Genomic DNA, 18640 nt, shown 5'->3' on the forward strand with positions numbered 1-18640 from the left:
GGATGTTTCTCTTCTTTATGAAAGCACTTTGAGTTTATTGAAGGCAAGGTTGTTCATATGTGGTCGGCCATCATCTTAGAGATAATTAGCAATCACATGAACGAGACTAATGGGGCAATCGCATGAATGAGACTAATGGGGCGAAAATCCCGAACGGCCCTTCTGTTAAAAGATTAAAGAACTTATATCATGGAACTTTCCCTAGCAGAAAAAGAAAAACGCATACCGTATATAAGAGATCCCAATGTGGTCGCCATCACGTTTTTGCTCAAGTATTTGGTCCGTTGTAATCAACATCGGTTTACGGTGTCCCAAAAACAGTGGTTCAGGCTGTCTGCTAGGTCTGTAAAAGCGGAGCCTGCTACCAGTGTTAGCAATACTAAGATCAGCAATATGCTAACTCATTCAGCTCTTTCCATTAGGCACACGAGAAAACAAAACAATGTGTAGTAGCCATTATCATGTAGCTTCAGCCCTTGAATACATTCGATAACGCCACTAGCTTACAGCACCAATAGCACCGGTTGTAACAGCGGTACATTTCTTCCAGTAATTTCGATACAAACTACTACTACATTCAGAGATCTCTGAACGAGCATAACACAACAGGATCAGCTAAGATCAATGCTATCTTACCTAACTCACATGCAACTATATACACTGAGCAACAACCAGACGTCTGGCTGGCGATCCAAGAACCAACTGAGAGGAGAACGGAGCAGAAGAGTAAATCAGAAGATGGTGTCCACGGTCAGCTTCCTCTTGGGAGGTGACCTCTCGATTATCTGCTTCTGCATGTCCATGAAGCTTATCCCCTTGTGTGCAAACAGCCTTCTCAGGTTGATCACCGAGAGGTCGTTGTATTTCGCGACGGCAAGGTCTGCTTGCTCCAGCTCATACCTGTATGTCAACAGAAACAGTTACCACCTGAGGAGGCTATGCTATTCAACAGGGTATTTGTGAGGAGTGGAATAATACGACTGCTCCAAGAAAAAAGTTTGAAAGGCAACTACGTACGCAGGATGAGCACCAATCAATGAAACTGCCATCATAGTGCAGTTGTGAGCAGCTGTAACGCCTCTGGGGTCATCCTCAAACACTATGCATTTCGAGGGCTTCCGATCTAACTGTTAAGAAGACAAAGATTTGCAGACATGTGAGAAAATATATTCCTTGAAAGTTCAGCCCAACCAATCAACAACTAGTAGCAGAGCAGAAACATACCTTCACAGCAGCTGAAAGAAATCTATGTGCTATTGACTCCATATCATCCTCATCGGTCACTATCGCCTGTAGTTGACAAGGGAATAAAATGAACTTGTGATATTCACCATATGCCTATGCAGCATATTTTTCAGATCAAACCTTGGGAAACTAAAAAGGGTGAAATCAGATAAGAACCTTGAAGTATTTGCTTAGTGACATCCTATCCAAAGCTTCAACCATGCATCTCCTATCCAGGGACGATGCCACAGCGCATGGTATACCTGCTGTCCGAACTGCATCCAACCATTCTCTCAATCCTTCTACTGGTGTATCAAGCTGAATGACACAAATAACAAATTGTCAGAGGCAATCATGAAGTAAATAAAACCATACTCAATGGAAAGAAGGAGAGGAAAATTACTTTGAAGAGACTTTCATAGTACAGCTCTATAAGACGTGCCTTCAGTCTATCCATTTGATCATCCTCTTTTGCCCAATACAAAACCTGGGTAAGTACAAGTGGAATTGACGATTTAAGTAGCAGTGCAAAAGTGAAGTCATTGGGGTGATACAAAAAGAGGTGTCCAAAGAGAAAATGTGAATAATTTACGTTTTTCTTTGCTACTATAATAATTCAATATAAACATTCAAAGATACATCCACTGAAAACACACACACACACACACACACACACACCTTTCTAAGGACATGGTCAGCAGCACCATGAAGAATACTCCTTTGGATGTGAGCAGCAGTAGGGATGTCCTTCCCTGCGCAAGATAAATTACTTTAATAGGTTTTTATGAAGTAAGATAACAATATGTGTCGGTTTAGCAAACAAATACCTTCTTCCAAAGCAAGCTGTCTCCAAGCATCCAACTTTAGTGAGTCCGTGTCAGCCTAGGAGAACAAAGAAGAACATCAATTGTCAGTCAACCAGTAAGGCAATGACAGCGCACAAGCAATATATACATGCAATACAAGGATGCACCTGCAAGTAAAACTACATGACAAAGAATCTTGTAATGCAACTGAACCAGAAAAAATGTTGAATTATGTACAAGGTAAGCTATAGTTTGATTGGACTACTACTGCAATTCATAAGTGCAGACGAGCAAGTTTTTCCTAAGAAACCTTTAAAACACAATGTCACTAACCACTAACCCAAACAACTCACTTTGCCCTATAAAAAGACAACTTACAATAACATTGTCCCATGAGAAAATTAGCCCAAATGCTTCATCTGGCTTCATAGCATGCCTTATCCTTTGAAGGAAGCATTCTTGCAGTTTTTCGTTCAAATAATCCTGAAAGGTAGAAGATTATGCACAGGAGTAACATGATAGAAAAATGATAGGTCGCTAATAGCACTTAGTCTGATATTGCATAATCGTAGACGATATATACTTACCACATCGATATTGAGTGGTCCGTCCATCCTAAATGTCTCAAAGCCTTCCCCATATTCAGCTCCAATTGTCTAACAGAAAATAAATCCAAGTGTTTTGAATCAATAATGGAAAATATTTGAAAGAAGAAGCACTAATCCTGCAGAACTCGTAATTTAGTAAACCGGTATTAAACTAGCTTGAGAAGGACTCGGTCTTAACTTATATAGCCTATTATGGCTCCAACAATGATGACGGTCCAAGCGATGCAATTACCAAGGAACTTGACGAAAACAAGGCTAGTGCCCAGTAATCTGCTCCATCGAACAACTAACAAGTGAAAGCATCACTTAATTAAAGAAGCACCTGACTGACTGTATGATGATAATGTAGCTCATGGTAGAAAGAATTCACCGATACAGCCATCAAACTCCACTAACCTATTTTGATGAAACTGGCTAAACTAACGCACTGAAACAAAAGAAATGAACAAATCTGAGAAGCTACGTACTCCAATTCTAGAATGCTACAACTAAGGCAAGAAAACTAAAAGTAACCCCAGAACCATATAGTTAACACTATTTCTTTCTCCAAAGAAATATGTCAGCAATAAGTAACCTGGAGCAGAATCAGCAAGTCCTTGAAAAGTTAACCCAGAGCACGCACTTAGCTAATTCAACACTAATCGTATCTAGTTGCAAATTTACACCTAGGGAAGGTAAGGGTTCTTGAACCCAAACAGATACTAATCGCGAAGTATGTTTTATTAATCCATGATTTTTTTCTTAATAAACCAAGAAACTCTCACCTCCTCGACGAAGACCTTGCCTGGGAGGGGCGGGAAGGCATCAAATCCCGACGCCCTCCTCCGCATCCGCATCTGCCTCCCATTTCTTTCTCTCTGCGCGGAGAGGGAAAGAAACCCCAAAGGAAATCAGGAAAAGGATGCGAACAGATAAGAAAAAAATCGGCTTACAGGAGGCGGGGGCTGCTTACCGGGAATCGGAGATGGGGGCATGGCGCACGAGGGGAGGAGGAGGACGACGGGGCCGAGGAGAACGGCGAAGGAGAGGTGGCGGTGCGGAAGCTGCACGACTCCATGGAAATGGGAAGGGGGAAAGAGGAGAGAGGGAGGTAAGGGAGATGGGGATGAAATGGGAGGGTTTCATTTTTAGATTTTTCTTTACACCTCTTTTTTCCCTTTCTTTTCCCAAGTAGTGTGTGTTGTATCTGCCTGTTTTGGTTTCAATTTTTCTGGCTGGAAAACAGAAGAGAAACAAGGATATTTGGTCACTGCTACGTGTGTCTGTCTAGCTACATCCGATCTGTGAAAAGAATGTATCTATGTACTAACTTTATTCTAAAGCTTAAGGTTTATATTTTTTAAGTCAAACTATATTAAGTTTGATCAAGTTTTTATCCAAAATCATTAACATGTAAAATAAAAAATTAATATCAATACATAGATAATGAAATATATTTTTATATGGTGTCTACAAAATATCATATTTGTTGATAGATTCTTCGAATTTTACTTGGTTTGACTTTAAAAAAAAAGCCTTAAGCTTTAGAAAGAAGGTAATATATAAGTAACTCCAATATTATTATTAATCAAACATTTATTGTTATTTGAGAAACACTTATAAGTTTGAACACCTATAACATATAGTAGCAACTACTCCTTCCCTCACAATATATTTACTTGTTTTTGAGAAACTATGTTCTTTTGATAATGTAGATGGTGATTTTTATACATAATTAAAATTTGTAAGTTTGACTTTATGAAAAATAGAAGTGAGTGAGTATTTGGTGAGGAAACCAAGAGTGTAGTTATTGATTTTGCATTATTAACGAGGATTTTCTATCTATGGTGATAATTGCGCACATGTTTAGAGGATGATAGTTGCGCACGGTCATAGGGCGATAGAGGGGAGCGGTGCCCGTTCGCTTCAATAAAACAACGACGGCGATCAGTTCATGGTTGATTGTTCATATCAACAACAAAAAAAAACATAAAAAGACTTGTCCCTGGTCGTGCATCTTCCACCATTGGCGTCAATAGGATAGGCGGGATCCAGCCTCCATCTTCGACCGTCAGTGCGCGCCGTCCATCTTCCATATTTGCGGCTAGCATGCTCTGGCTCGCGCCAGCTGTGATGGAGGGGCGAGTCGACCCTCCCGATGAAGGTAGCCATGGAGCCTAAGCACCCGACGCAGAGTGAGCCCAGGGCGACACCAAGCTCGCTTCCACCTTATCTGCAAAGGCGTGGTGAAGGGGGTCCTCATAGCAGAGAAGGAGGCTAGAGTCCACGGTTGTGGGGATTGGGTGGATCGTGGTTGGGGATAAAAGATGATGGACACTTTTGTTAGTCAGAGAGGACAGTTAGTTTGGACATGTAGTGAAAAATTCCCTATGAGGCTGATGAAAGACTGGATTAGGGTGGGTAGGTATACCCCTCGGTAGGGGACTATTTTGCATATAAGTATTTATACGGTACAAACACATTTTGTGGAACTCATTGCGTTGAATTCAATAGGTGCATACATGATAAGTGGTTGGAGAAACATACATCCCCACACATATATTTTGTTCAATTTTTTGTTTATTTCTCGAAACTACCTAATTTTTTTAAAACATTTTCGAGGATGGGTCTAATATATTTATCTTGGACCCGTGGATGTAGAATGTAAGGGTCACTTTGATCCTCGTGACTCTAAGAATGCATTCCAATTCTAGAAAATTCAGGTTTGTTTGATTTTATCGCATAGAAAACAAAATATTTTTTCAAAGAGATCGAGGCAAAATTTCCTATGACATGTAGTGGAACACAATCCTTACTACAAATATCCTATATGATTTAATTAAACCACAAATCGGTAGGAAACATTTGTAAGAATTCTAGTCCTCTAAAATTGCCATGAAAATCGGAAAGTGCCTGGCAAAAATCCTGTAAATAAAAGAGGCATGAATCGTGATTTTTGAAGGAAATTGCACATAACCATATGTTAGCGAATGTTTTGCATAGAACTACAATCATATCTTGTTTTTGCACATAACATCATACTTTGTTGTAATTGTTGCACAAAACACTAAATAGGGATATTAGCTCATTTGACACACAATTAGGCCCATAGGTTGGTTATGTGCTGCCCGCGGACGGCAACGTGTATGCCTCGGAAAATCCCCGAGTCCGCCCATTATTGGTCGAGGGAGATGAGGAGACGCGGGCCCACACGCACGTACAAACGCCGTCTGGTTTTAATAAATGAAGATCGCGGTCGCGCTCCAATCACTTATCGTCCCCACGCACACGCGCTAGCTGATCTTAATAACCAGGCACGGGTGCCGGTGTCGGCCATCCTGTTGTGTGGCTCCGGGTGCCGCCCGGAGATCCTCCGCAGCCAAGCCCACCTCCCGCTGGATCTGCAGCGGGATCCGGTGTACACCTTCGACTCCCCGATGTGGAGCCGGTGGTTTGAGGCCAAGCACGACGCTCAGTGGTAGATGATCGAGGTGCACCTCGAGGGCCTCGACGAGATGATGTCAGCAACGAGGCCTATGAGCCGTACCAACCGCTGCCCGTGAAGGAGGAGGAGTACGTGCGAACGAAAGACGAGTGTTCAGGGTACACCTTCCCTACGGCTCGCCACGGACGCGCGCCCGATGGATTGGCCTCGAGGCGGCCATCTAGGCGTCGCAGCATGGTTGCCACCACCATCGTCGCCTGCGCCAGAGAACCTACCTCCCCCTCGACCATTTTGCCCCTGGACCAGGGGTGGGCCCTAGTATTGAGAATGAAAAAGTGGATTCATTCCAGAGGAGGGAGGCGACGACGATGGTCGGAGACCGAGATGGTGGCGGCGGGGTCGAACAGTAGGAAGAGTTATGGGGCAGGTCCTAATCGGGGTCCATGCCGTAGTCCACGTATGTATTGTCAGTGAGCTTATGTGACTAATTATGTATCAAACGAAGTAAAGATCCTACTTAGTGTTTTGTGCAACGGTTACACCAAAATATGGTGTTATGTGCAAAGACAAATTATGACTGTGGTTCCTTGCAAAACATGCTCCAAAATATGGTGCTAGGTGCAATTTCCTCTGATTTTTGTATACGCAGTTAGCTGGGTCCGAAGGCCAATTTACCATGTTGTTACTGGGCCGGACAATGGGCTAAAATCGGTTAGTCAAAGTCCAAGAAGCATCACCGAATCTGACGGACTCCATTCGTACCCCGTCTGCACTCCCACTGCCGACTCCGGCGACAACCATGGCCACTCGCCGGAGCCCAGGCACCACCGCCCACCACCGCCTCCTCCTACTCTTCCTCCCCTTCCTGCTAATTTCCTCGTACTTCCTCCCCTCCGCCTCCGCCTACCGCCCCGGCGACATCGTCCCCATGCTCCGCTCCGGCCAGTACCACGGCGTAATCAGATCGACCCCATGCCCTTTCTCAGAGATATTCTCCCTCGTTTTACCTCGTCCTGATCCGTGTGGTTTCCTTGCAGTCCAGGTCGGTGTGGTTCGACGTCATCGGCCGCCACTGCCCGTCCTTCGCGGTCAACCGGGAGGTAGGGTTTCTGGAAACATGTCTAGTGCTCGATCTTTGGGGATTTGCCTGTGGAGTGTGTTGGTGATTTAATCCTCTCGTTCTTGCAGGTGCTGATGCCGATCCCCAAGCCCACGGGGTTCACTGGCGCGGATCCGTATAAGATGTGAGATTTTCTATTTTATCTTAGATCTCATCTCCAGCTTATGCATGCCTCTGCGAATTATCTTACACTGCTTCCCTATGACATTTTGAGTGAGTTGTAGTCTGATGTTTATGGATGCACTCTGAATGAATGATGAATGTTCTGTGCTGTCTACCCGTAATTTATGAGTAGGCTTCATAATGCAGTTTGCTGCAGATAATTCATACAGTCATGCCATGACCATCTGATTGTGCAAATGTGAATTGTATGTTGAATTGACACGATCATATCATGAATGCTCTAACTTTGCAAATGTGAATTGGTGATAACTACTATGAATACTCCTAAACTATTGAAGAGTAAATGAGGCGAAAAACATTCTTCTTTTTTCATTTTTACACATGCTGCAATTCAGAAGATTTCATGGTATGCAAAATTTATGCCATGTCACTTTACTTGCTTGGTTAAAGCGTATTGAAATTAGTTGCAAGTTTGCAACAGTATTGAAATAAAGGAAATTGGTAAGGTTACTGCCATGCAGTCCTTGCTAAAATTTATAAATGATATGGCATGTAGTTGAGTTCTGTAAATGATATGTTTCCAAAGGTATGCCTGTCTTACCTGATCCTTTCTATGCAGAACCTTTCAGATTGGACACGAAAAGTTCCATCTTCCTTGGCTGTATGTTATAAACCGCAAAAGCTCTCAAGTTCCACTGATAGATTTTCATTTGGTGAGTCCATTGTATAACTGTTATTTTATCCAGTATCCAGCGGAATAATGTCTTTGTGCTTTAAGCATCTACCTTTGATTATACAGAAGTACACTGGAAATGATTTACTTGGTGTTACGGCCAAAGTGGTGGACATGCCTCAGCATTGTATGTAATGTTATCACCTGTTCTCACAGAATATCTTTTTGTACTCCCTCCGATCCCTTTTAATTGACTCGGATTTATTACAAACTTGTACTAAGTTCGAGTCAATTAAATGGGATCGGAGGGAGTATGTTATTCTAGGCAGTTCATCTTCCAAGCATCTGTTGTAATGTTATGTGCTGGGAAAAAAATTCGTGCAAACATGTGGGGTCACATGACTGGCTCTCCACTGTTCGATTTGCACAGCGCAAATGTGTTAATTGTGATGGGTGCGCACGCGCTGAGGTCGCTTTGATGTGGACGCCGCAACAGGAGCCACGTTGTAGCATGTCGCACATAGCATTGCCCGTTATGTATCCGTTGATGGATCCAGGACCAGGGTTCAGCCCTGGCCCTAGGACCAAAAGCCCAAGGAAATTCCTTCGATAATTTAGTAAAAGGGAAGAAGTTTAGGCCCCTCAGTCCAAGATTGGTTGGCCCAGCCTGGGGCGTTCTAGAGTTCTAGCTCCATGTCTCTACATGCACGATGAATTGTTCATCCTAAGTTTGTAATGCTAAGAGGCATAGCATCCGTATTGCCTTCTGCATTAAGTTTTCCGTGTGTCCTCAGAGTTGTTGCGTCCAGAAAACTAAGTGTTCCTTGTGCTAGCAGCAATTCGTTGACGAGATTATTCTGTTCTTTGTTTGTCTCGCTGATCCGTAGTTCTAGGATAGAGGAGCTTATATCAAAGTTTATGTTTTTGTTTCTACCGTGTAGTATGCTGTACATTCACAATATGTTTCTTTAGTTTTCTGTATTGGGTAGCCTAGTTGCTAACCGAGTGTTCATTGGGCAGTTTTGGAACTTCATCCTGACATAAAGAAGCATTTCTGGGATCCACAGAACTGGCCAAAATATGTCCTTGTTAGTTATACATGGTAAAAAAACTTGGCCTAGTTTGCAATGTCAAATTTTCGTTTCCAAGAACTAGTGTGAGATAACTCTGTATCGTGACAGTAGCACAAAATAATTCTTGTGTACAGGGAGGAGCAATCAGAGATAGATGTTGCTGGAGGATTCTATATGTTATTTGGATCTGGTGAGTTAATTGGCCAGACCAAAAAGTGTATATGCTTCGTCATGCCAACTTCCATTTTACTACCATTGGAGTTTCCCCTTATGCCACACCATATCTTCTATGATACTATTTATGCTCATAGAGCAGAATGTGGTAATTTCCAGATTCTAATTCCTTTCACTATGTTATGCAGGTCTCGTTCTTTCCTTTGTCCTTGCAATCTATGTCTTGCAATCGTCTCAAGAGAAGTTGACAAGGTATAACCATTCACCTTTTTTGTTTAGTTTCAGGATATAGGTTGATAATGTATGATGTGCTCTTACTGCAAAATGAATGCAAACAACAGAAGAGATTGGAACGATGACATCCGACTGTGTTGTTGACAGCTGACACCTCACCACAGTTAGCCTGCTTGACAATGTGTTCAGTTCCCCGCATCCAGCATGCTTAGCTCGTGTGAACTCAAGCACCCACTGATAATGTATTGACACTGCCATTTTGCTTTGCAGGTTTGTGCGAGAAGCAGTTTCTGATAGCAGCCTACCTGAAGGAGGGATTGCAAAGGTGGAGTGATATTTCCACAAGGGGCTGTTGGCCTATCGACTAATCTGCCCACAGATGGAAACACCGACAATGAAGTTATAAACTCAGCGCTGCCATATTTCTTGGTCCTGCAGTTTCTGCCTGCTACACAAGAGCGTGCATCTGAAGAACCAGTTGATTAGTTGTTATCCGTGCTTGAACAAAATTAACTGTTATGTACTAACATATATCAAGTTGAAGGAGAGACGAATTGTAGATTCTTCCTCTTTGTAACAGAACTGTGGGCAAACTGGAGTATATGCAGTTGCTAGCTCATTACAGTTTTGATTTGTCGGCTGTGAGTGGTGTGATTTGAATATGTATGGGATAATACAAGTTTTTGGTTATGAAACTCCCAATAGTTCTTGCTTAATGGACAAACGTTCCGCCAGTACTGGAGTAATACAGGGACTAGAATTAGATAAAATGTTGAACTAACGACTCTGCCAATGCTAGCAATTCAAGGACTAGATGAATGTTTTACCAACGATTCCACCAATACTAGAGTAATCCAAGGACTAGATTCGAAAAAGTGGGTGTTGCAATCCAAGGACTACAACATAAAAGGTTACAATGGTAAGAGCCCACAGGGACCAAAATTTAATTTCAAGATTTGGCAGGGGCCGCGCGAACGCGTACCCCCTCTAGCACAAATTACGACGTCCACTCTCCCACTTGGGGAGATGGTAAGCCAGCGCTCCCACCAAGTGCAATGTGGGCCACTAGCCTAGGCCACGAGGCTTCTTGATCCCCCATCGACCCCGTCCAGGTAAGTATGGAACAACGTAGCACCTGACCGTCTTCTTATAGCGAGAGCTCACGGGGAAATCTTCGTCGACTTCCGAGGTGGGACTAAACGTTCCCTTGCTGCTGCGTGTGCACACGAGTCGGTGTTGGGCTGGCGAAATAACTTGATGTATGTGGGCTTCTAGGTACGTCTCGTTTTGGGCCCTGAAAGAAGCTGTGGAATATGAGGGGCTGTGTGCTATACAAAAACGTCGCCTGAAGCCCTGCTTTTTCATACTCGTGTCTCTCGTTTTTCTCTTGAGGGAACCTACGCGTGTCTCTCTTTTTCTCATGCAGCCTAGATTTTTCTTCACATCCAACTTCTGAAAAAATAAATACAGAAGAAATACCGGAAAAAATTCTCGCTAGTCACGTCCCAAAAACACCGTTCGGATTGAGCGCTTCGGGGTGGTGCTGCTTTTGGGCGCGTCTGTATCCAGCAACGTCCCCCAAACGAGACCCCAAAACATTTTCATAATAAAAAATATAATTTTTTTTATTTAAATCTAATTATATTTTACAAGTTTGAATGAAAAATGGCAACGTGGTCGCCTCTAGTCTACTTGCCGTCCCTCGGAGCACTTGACGGCCCTGCACCGTCGTTGCTTCCATCCCTCTTTCGCTTCTCCGCTGCCGCCACCCGCCGCTCCCTCCGATGCGCGGCGCGGTCGCGCGGTGGGCCACCGCGTCCTCCAGAGCACCTGCCGCAGCACCTTGTTGGCGTCATCCTCAGCCTTCTTCAGCGTCACGAAGGACGCGAGGGTGGCTCTCTGCTTCGATGCCTTCTCCTTCGAGCCAGGCCACTCCAGTCGCTATCGTTGTCGTCCTCCGCGGCCGCCACCTCCCACCGCTGCTGCTGCTCCGCGTCGAAGGCCGCGTGAGCCGCCTCCTCCTCGGCCGCATCCCGCAACGCGTCGGCGGTGAACTGTTCGTTCATCGCCGCGAACTCCGGGTCCTCCTCCATGTCGCCGTCGTAGTCAAACTCGAACATGTTAGGTGAAGGCGTGGCGGAGGAGCCTGGCCGCCGCCGCCGGTGCGGCTCAACATTGCGTAAGGACTTTAGAACGTGCGGCTGGGCCGGTCAAACATTCGGCGCACCGCAAATCTCTTTGGGATGGAGATGCTCTAAACAAGGGAAGACATGAAATTTGCTTGAAATACAGCGCGACACTCCTCTTGGCACAAAGAAATGCGTATGTATTTTTCTTTTCTTTTGGACAATCTGTTGGTACATGGAAAACTAAAAGAAAATGACATTTTTTTTTTGTTCCAACTGACATGTATAACACTTGCATCATTGGGTCCAAGGTAAATCTGAACTTACAGTTGCAAACTTGAACCTATAAACACTTCGCCGGTTCTCAGGATCTTTGGTACAAAAAGAATGGATTCTATCTGTCTGTAGATTAATGTCCCAACATGAAGTTACAGTGAGAAGGTGTGGCCCATTTCCAGATACAATCATACAATAGCTGCTTGTCTAGTTTCATGGTAGATCTGCAACCTTGGGAGGTAAGATCCTCCAAAGAACCAGATCCTTTTACTGCTAGTAGATAAGGCCGCTAAATAAACGCAAAGTTGTAACTGCAATGTCCATTGCTTCATTGCTATGGGTTGGCTTCCAACCCTACTATCTGCCTACTAAACTTAATCCTGTATAATGCCATCCACCGCCTAAACCAAGAAATGCTCACGCCCTTGAGTACTTGGAGCTCCACATCGGTACCTTCAAAGGCTCATCATCATCGCCTCCGTTTTCAACTTTGCTCAGAGAGTCTGAGATCAAAGGTGCCGAGTCGCCTTCTTTTGTCTACGATAAAAAGTCCAAATGGGGAATTACAAACAAGGATGTAATTCATGAAGCTAAGGAATCAAATGATCCGATTTTATATGTTACAAATAATTACTGCAAATGGGACTCGTATAGGAAAGTACCTGCTGTGGGGAGACTTCAGTATTTTTTGGCTCTTTTGAGCAGAAGTATGAATATAGTACCATCCCAACTACAGCAATTAGGATGCCAAGTATATTTCTCCAGCTAAATGGATCGTGAAGCAAAACGTAACCAAAGGTCAGAACTAGGCATGTTTTAAGATGGCCCAGGACTTGGTAAGTGACAGGAGACGTCTTCCCGATCACAAGAAATGTGCTAAAGTTAACTGAGACCGATATCAAACATGACAATACAATGAAAAACTGCACATTGAACAAACAAAGAATCAGAATCAGAGTAAAACAACATCAAAATAAGTCTGCCAAAGCTTCTTCACCACTTACCACAACTTGAGATGTGTAATTGAAAGCGAAGACATTTTGGTTAGTCAAAAATCCATCAAGGAACGGACCAATAAGAAACAGCGTCAGTGATTGGTAAGGGCAAGACTGGTACAGCAGCTGGGTTGAAGAAACCTTAAATTTCTTCTGAATTGTGTTTGTCATCTGGTAGCTGGTTAAGGACCACAGAACCACATGAAAAAAACAATAGTAATGCACCGCTGCACAAGTGTTACAGAGTACTGACACTGTAGGCAGGGCACCAATGAATAGGTGGACCATTCTTGTGTTCCAATGGTAAATCAAAAAATACGTAGTTATAAGCAAGCTTTGTTTCCTAGTGGAACAGTCATCGTGTAATGTCTTGCAGATAATATTACAGAAACTGAGTGGGCATGGATGCAAATTCCACTCTTTTTTCATTTTAAAACTAAATATAAATTCCACCCACTGACCAAAAAAAAAGATGCAATGAAATTTCAATTTGTGGAAGAAGACGCAAAAGCTGACACCAAAGGATACAATCTGAGCAATGCAGGTCGTGATAATTGCCAGCAAGGACAGTATGGATCCCACGGCATTGAGTTGCAGATCAGTTACAGTTGCAACACCAACACCCAAAAGGAGCACAGAAAGGGAGATCTGGATAGTCCGGCTGCAGTTTCAAGTCAGAAATTGTTTAGGTGAAGATAGTACGGAATAATGCACACAACTTATAAAACACAAACCTGAACTTCTTCCTGAAGAAAAGAGTCTCCAAGATAACAGTGCAGGGGATAATGGCCAGCTTTGTCATCTAGATATAGAAGGACATTTCAACATCAGTTAGGTGGATTGATTAGTGCAGAAGGAAGCTTTACATTAATAGCAATGAATGCGTGTACAAAATGTTGCAACTCAAAATCATTAATCAAAGACTTCTCGGTAATGTTTCTTCAATAATAACTTAGATAGTACTGTACGTCAGTTAGAAGATATCTCAACCTGCATTCCTAATCTAACTCGCCAGGTAACTACTGTAGTACCACCTTGCGAAGATAACTACTAGTAGGACTGTTGTACAACACACGTAATAAGTGCATCTGGAGTGAATTAATTAGGAATCCTGACAAGAACCAATGTTAGAAAGGTTGCATATCGTGTACCTGGTAAAAACCAACAGAATTGAAACCAAGACTCAAATTGAGGAGCCCAATGGAGATGCCATTAAGTACTCCAAACCCCATGACAGTTCTTGAATCAAAAGCTTTGTGCTCGAAGAACTTCATCCACAATGCTACATGCAGTGAGCAGAACGTGACTAGGAGATGCCAGCTCGTCAAGGTGGTGGCTGCAAAACAGAATTCCATGTCATACAACCACTAGAGACAATTATATTGATCTGACAAATTCATTAATAACTCAAATTCCCATTCGGCTTTCGGTACAGAGTCTCACTAGCTACAAGGAAAATAAGGCAACATTCATAAATGAAAGCGTAAGTCAAAGTTGACAAGTTTTTTAATGGTGAAAATGTACATACAATCCAGAGAAAGTTCAGCTGCAGCACAAAGAAACAAGGATACTACTCCCATTTGTCAAGCTACCTAAGCAGCAAGCAACCAGGACATGCTACACGACCTAGTTCTCTACGACTAATAACCAAAGCTTTCACAGTAGGTAAGCTTGTTCCAAGATAGCAAACTCACTCAACCATTTTACAGTCATGCTCTCCTCATTTCTACATTATGCTGGGATGAATCACACTATCCCGTGATCAAGCACATCAAAATCAATTAGCACTCCTTTGCCAAAGTTACCACATAAATACACAGAAAGTGTGGCCGCATAGATCTAGCAAATCGCAGAGCACCAAACAGTAGAATGGTGTACACGTAAAAAAAATCAAAAAAACCAGGATGCAAGAAACGGTTAGATCTCACACCAAAGGTGAAGCCGAGGGAGCTCATGAGGGCCTTGTTGCAGATGACAATGGAGACGGAGGAGACCACAGAGAGGCCCAGCGCCCCCACCGTCCCCAGCTGGAACTTCTCCCCTCCGACACCCATCTCCGCTGCCACCCTCCAAACAATAATAGCACACCTGATCAGACCAGCCTGACCACGCCGCCGGCAGCACCTGCAGGAGAGGGAGATTTCCATTTCGATCAGCCAATCGCAGCAATAAGCGGGTACCAAGAAACGACCGGGAGGGGTCAGAACCTACCGCGCTCGGCGTCGGTGGATCTGCGCAAGGAGGGCGCGAATCTGGGCGGGGAGCGGGCAATGGCGGGGAGATCTGCGGAGGGGATCGGTGGGCGGTGCGAGGATGGGGCTCGCGGTGGCGCTCCGTCTGGCTTGGCGTGGCCTTGCGAATCAGCGGCGGGGAGGGAGACGAGGTATTTTATATCGGTGGTCGCCTCGTCGGTGAGATTGGTGATTAAAAGGCAGCGGCAATTAGATATGGTTGGCCATATCGTATTCGTATGCCATATGGGAGCTTTTGACTCCTAACTCTCAAGTGGGTACTACCCATTTTGCTTTAGTTAAAATTTTGAAATGGGGACCAATTTTTTCTTGTTGAATTTTTGTAATTTTTCTTCTATAGTAAAAGATAATGCATTCAAGCTTGACAAAAGAGACAGATGAATGTAAAGCCTCTTCAAAACCAGAAATTATCTTTTCAAAAATGTAAAAGTGTTTTCGTTAGCCAAATTTTAAGTCTTTGGACTTGTTAATCATGTTGACTTTCCATGGCCTCTCATTACCTAGTGCATGATGGCCCATAAATTTCTACCAATATGTTTCAAAATAGACCTAAAGTAAACGTTTTAAGAGGTCAGTGTACATCTTAAACACATCAAGATTGTAATGACAATAGTAACTCTTTGTCCAAATGACTCAAACTGATTTCACCTAATGGTTCCACATAGCTTATCTACAGTTAATTATCCATTCAATAAATTTAGGTTTTTTTTTATCATTGAATGCATCCACATTTTTCAGACTTTTTGAAGCCTTGTTAAAAAGAATTTGAATTTTTAAAATAGAGGCCACCTTGGAGCTTGGCCTCCATTTGTTCGCTCCCAGACAAACATAACTACTTATACCAGGGCTTTATAATTTTGGTTTAGCCACTCGATAAGAAATAGAGCAGACACTGCCACTCTAGATTTTTTTTGCAATACACATTAATCTCAAATTAAACACGAATTGATGACATTTTTGAATTTTGGCAATTTTTCTTATTCTTTTGCGGGAAAGTGAAGATAATAATAAAACTTCGTTCTTACAGAAAGATCCAAAAAAGAGAAAAATACAAAGAGGTTCTTCTAGATCCCGACTATGATGACACGTAGGAGCCGTCGGTGGCATGCCGTTGATGCATTCAAGCTTGACAAAAGAAATAGAGGAATGTAAAGTGTCTCCGAAACCATAAATTAACTTTTAAAAATGGAAATGTTTTCTCTTTAGCCAAATTTTAAGAGTCTTCGGACTTGTTAATCATAGTTGACTTTCCGGGGTCTTCATACCTAGTGCGGGATGACTCATAAGTTTCTACTAATATGTTTCAAAATCGACCTAAAGTAAACATTTTAAGAGGTCGGTGTATACATCTTGAACACATCTAGATTGTATGGATACAATAGTAACTCTTTGTCCAAATGACTTAACCTGGTTTGACTTAATGCTTCCACATAGTTTATGTGCAACTACAATTAATTATGCAGGGGTCTGTCTTACACTCTTACCGCTATAGCCCAACACCTTACATAGCACACCTTGCATAAAAGTAAAAACACAATGGCTACAGGCACAAAAACTGCAAATGGATGCCGAGCTCTAGGGAACCCTTTAATTTTAAAAAATGAAATATATTTCAAAATTTCAAAAAATCTATAAAAACCTAAATTTAGCCAATTATGTATAGTACAAGCATGCAAAATCCTCAATATGGAATAATTTGTATTTTAGGCTACACAATGACAAAAACGTATAGTGAATAGTGCATGTTTCAAAATTATAAAATTTGTCATATTTTGTGATTTTAGTGCAGCCTAAAATATAAGGAATCATGCATTGATATTTTGCATTCTTGTAGGATAAATCATTGAATTCATCCACATTTTCAGAATTTTTTGAAGCCTTGTAAAAATAATATTTTAGTTTTTTAAAATAAAGGCCATACTTGAGCTTGGCCTCCATCTGCTCGCTCTACTTATACAAGGGCTTTATAATTCCGTTTTTAGCCACTCGGTGATAAATAGAGAAGACATTCATTTAGGAAAATATCCACAAAAATACTATTGTTGTCAAAATCACCAGCAAAGTGAGCTTTTGAGGATCTATTTCAGGAAACAACACTTCTTCCTAAAAAGTTACCCTAAAAAGTTATTTCGTAACATTTACACTATATAACACACTAAATTGGATTACATATTTGGTGGAATATGATCATACTTCATCCCATTATATTGAGCAGCAAAATGTCTATCCATAAGAGTAAAGCATAATCCAACTTCACCAAATATTAGTTGAGTCTTGGACATGCGTTTGTGATCGGTGTTGTGAAATGAAAATAGTACGTTTTAGAATTTAGTTGTAAATAAGTTACGCATTCCCCCTTCCCCAAATTTAAATCGTATTAACCTTGTCTTACTTGAAAATTATTTTATTAGTTTGAATAAATAGATAGAAAACATATCAGTATTACCCAACCAATATAAGTGGATGATTTATGAAATATGTTTGTGGAGTGTATTCATGTGGTATTGTAAATGTCGATATGCTTTTTATGAGTTTAATCAAATTTAAATAAGTTTGACTTCAAACAAAACAAATAATATATATTCCGGGAAGGAGAGACAACTGCAAAGTGTGGTTTCTTGACACGTTACACATGTTTAAAACTGATTGAATTCAGATTCTTAGAGAGATTTTTTTTAGCAAATTAATGGTACTGAAGATTTATGGTGGGAGCTTCACCATATCTGTTGCTTGAGAGTTGGGTCTAATTATGGAGGAACACAAGCCAACAAAAAGTTTGGCAGGTAGCCCGGTTGGTTAGCTCACTTTCTCTTTTTTTTTCTCATGCGTGGGTGGGAGCCTGGGAGGAGAGTAGAGGGAACGACCAACTAGAAGAAATCAAAAGGTCATGTGGATTAGTTGACCCTGTCACCATGCCCAACAATGAGCAAACTATAACGAAAATGAAAGGGAGGAAATTTAGGCAGATGCTGTATGTATGGTTGAAGTCAGTGCAACATTCACTTTAAGTGTAGGCATATGCCATTCGCGAGTTCCCAATTCAAATTTAGTTTCTATACAGATCACAAATGTTGTATTCTAATCGTTTTGTATTTTTTTCTTTAATTCGCAAAAGAAACTTTACAAAACAAACAGCATTGCAGAGGCTGGGTGTAATTGGTATCTATTGATATTAATATATTTCTTTTATCGAAAAAACAAAACAAACATCAACAAAAAAGATGTCATCTCGTGGCTCGAATCCCGGTAGAAGATGGCACTGGCATGGTTTGTGAACGGGGCGGTTGCTGGAGAACAAACATGGCGTCAAATTTGAAGGTTGTCTGAAACGAGTTGGAGATATAACAACCCACTAACCATCCAATTAAGCTATGTTTGGTTCACTTCTAGGCAGTGATTTTTGCAACGGCATACTCCGCAGCAAGTACTTTAGGGTGTTAAACATCTTGTTTTATTTAGAAATATGACTTTTCGTAGATCAAAAAGTTCACAAACTGGGTGAGCATCCATGTTTCAAACCCGGACGGAGGAG

General features: G+C 42.1%; 3 protein-coding genes and 1 non-coding gene across 4 annotated transcripts; 1 reads left to right on the forward strand and 3 right to left on the reverse strand.

Moving 5' to 3' along the window:
• Positions 1-432: 432 nt before the first annotated feature.
• LOC124647382 (5-amino-6-(5-phospho-D-ribitylamino)uracil phosphatase, chloroplastic) lies at positions 433-3746 on the reverse strand. Its single transcript, XM_047187338.1, has 11 exons — positions 3591-3746; positions 3403-3495; positions 2618-2686; positions 2409-2513; positions 2052-2106; positions 1903-1976; positions 1628-1711; positions 1402-1542; positions 1225-1290; positions 1018-1127; positions 433-900 (listed from the first exon to the last, which is right to left on the reverse strand). Exons 1-11 carry the CDS (start codon positions 3693-3695, stop codon positions 732-734), a joined length of 1071 nt encoding a protein of 356 aa, XP_047043294.1. The 5' UTR covers positions 3696-3746; the 3' UTR covers positions 433-731.
• A 3069-nt stretch (positions 3747-6815) lies between these two features.
• LOC124647383 lies at positions 6816-10083 on the forward strand. The gene is made up of 9 exons (XM_047187339.1): positions 6816-7017; positions 7100-7162; positions 7251-7306; positions 7925-8018; positions 8105-8165; positions 8999-9080; positions 9186-9241; positions 9414-9477; positions 9730-10083. Exons 1-9 carry the CDS (start codon positions 6862-6864, stop codon positions 9791-9793), a joined length of 696 nt encoding a protein of 231 aa, XP_047043295.1. The 5' UTR covers positions 6816-6861; the 3' UTR covers positions 9794-10083.
• A 335-nt stretch (positions 10084-10418) lies between these two features.
• LOC124650809 lies at positions 10419-10579 on the reverse strand. Its single transcript, XR_006987221.1, has one exon. It is a non-coding gene; the product is annotated as a U1 spliceosomal RNA (small nuclear RNA).
• A 1335-nt stretch (positions 10580-11914) lies between these two features.
• Positions 11915-15161, reverse strand: LOC124707994 (UDP-xylose transporter 3-like). The gene is made up of 8 exons (XM_047239682.1): positions 15068-15161; positions 14787-14980; positions 14008-14192; positions 13591-13658; positions 13385-13517; positions 12866-13027; positions 12524-12784; positions 11915-12398 (listed from the first exon to the last, which is right to left on the reverse strand). Exons 2-8 carry the CDS (start codon positions 14908-14910, stop codon positions 12279-12281), a joined length of 1053 nt encoding a protein of 350 aa, XP_047095638.1. The 5' UTR covers positions 14911-14980; positions 15068-15161; the 3' UTR covers positions 11915-12278.
• Positions 15162-18640: the final 3479 nt, after the last annotated feature.

This window comes from Lolium rigidum, chromosome 4 (assembly GCF_022539505.1).
Source record: "Lolium rigidum isolate FL_2022 chromosome 4, APGP_CSIRO_Lrig_0.1, whole genome shotgun sequence".
NCBI classification, from domain to species: Eukaryota; Viridiplantae; Streptophyta; class Magnoliopsida; order Poales; family Poaceae; genus Lolium; species Lolium rigidum.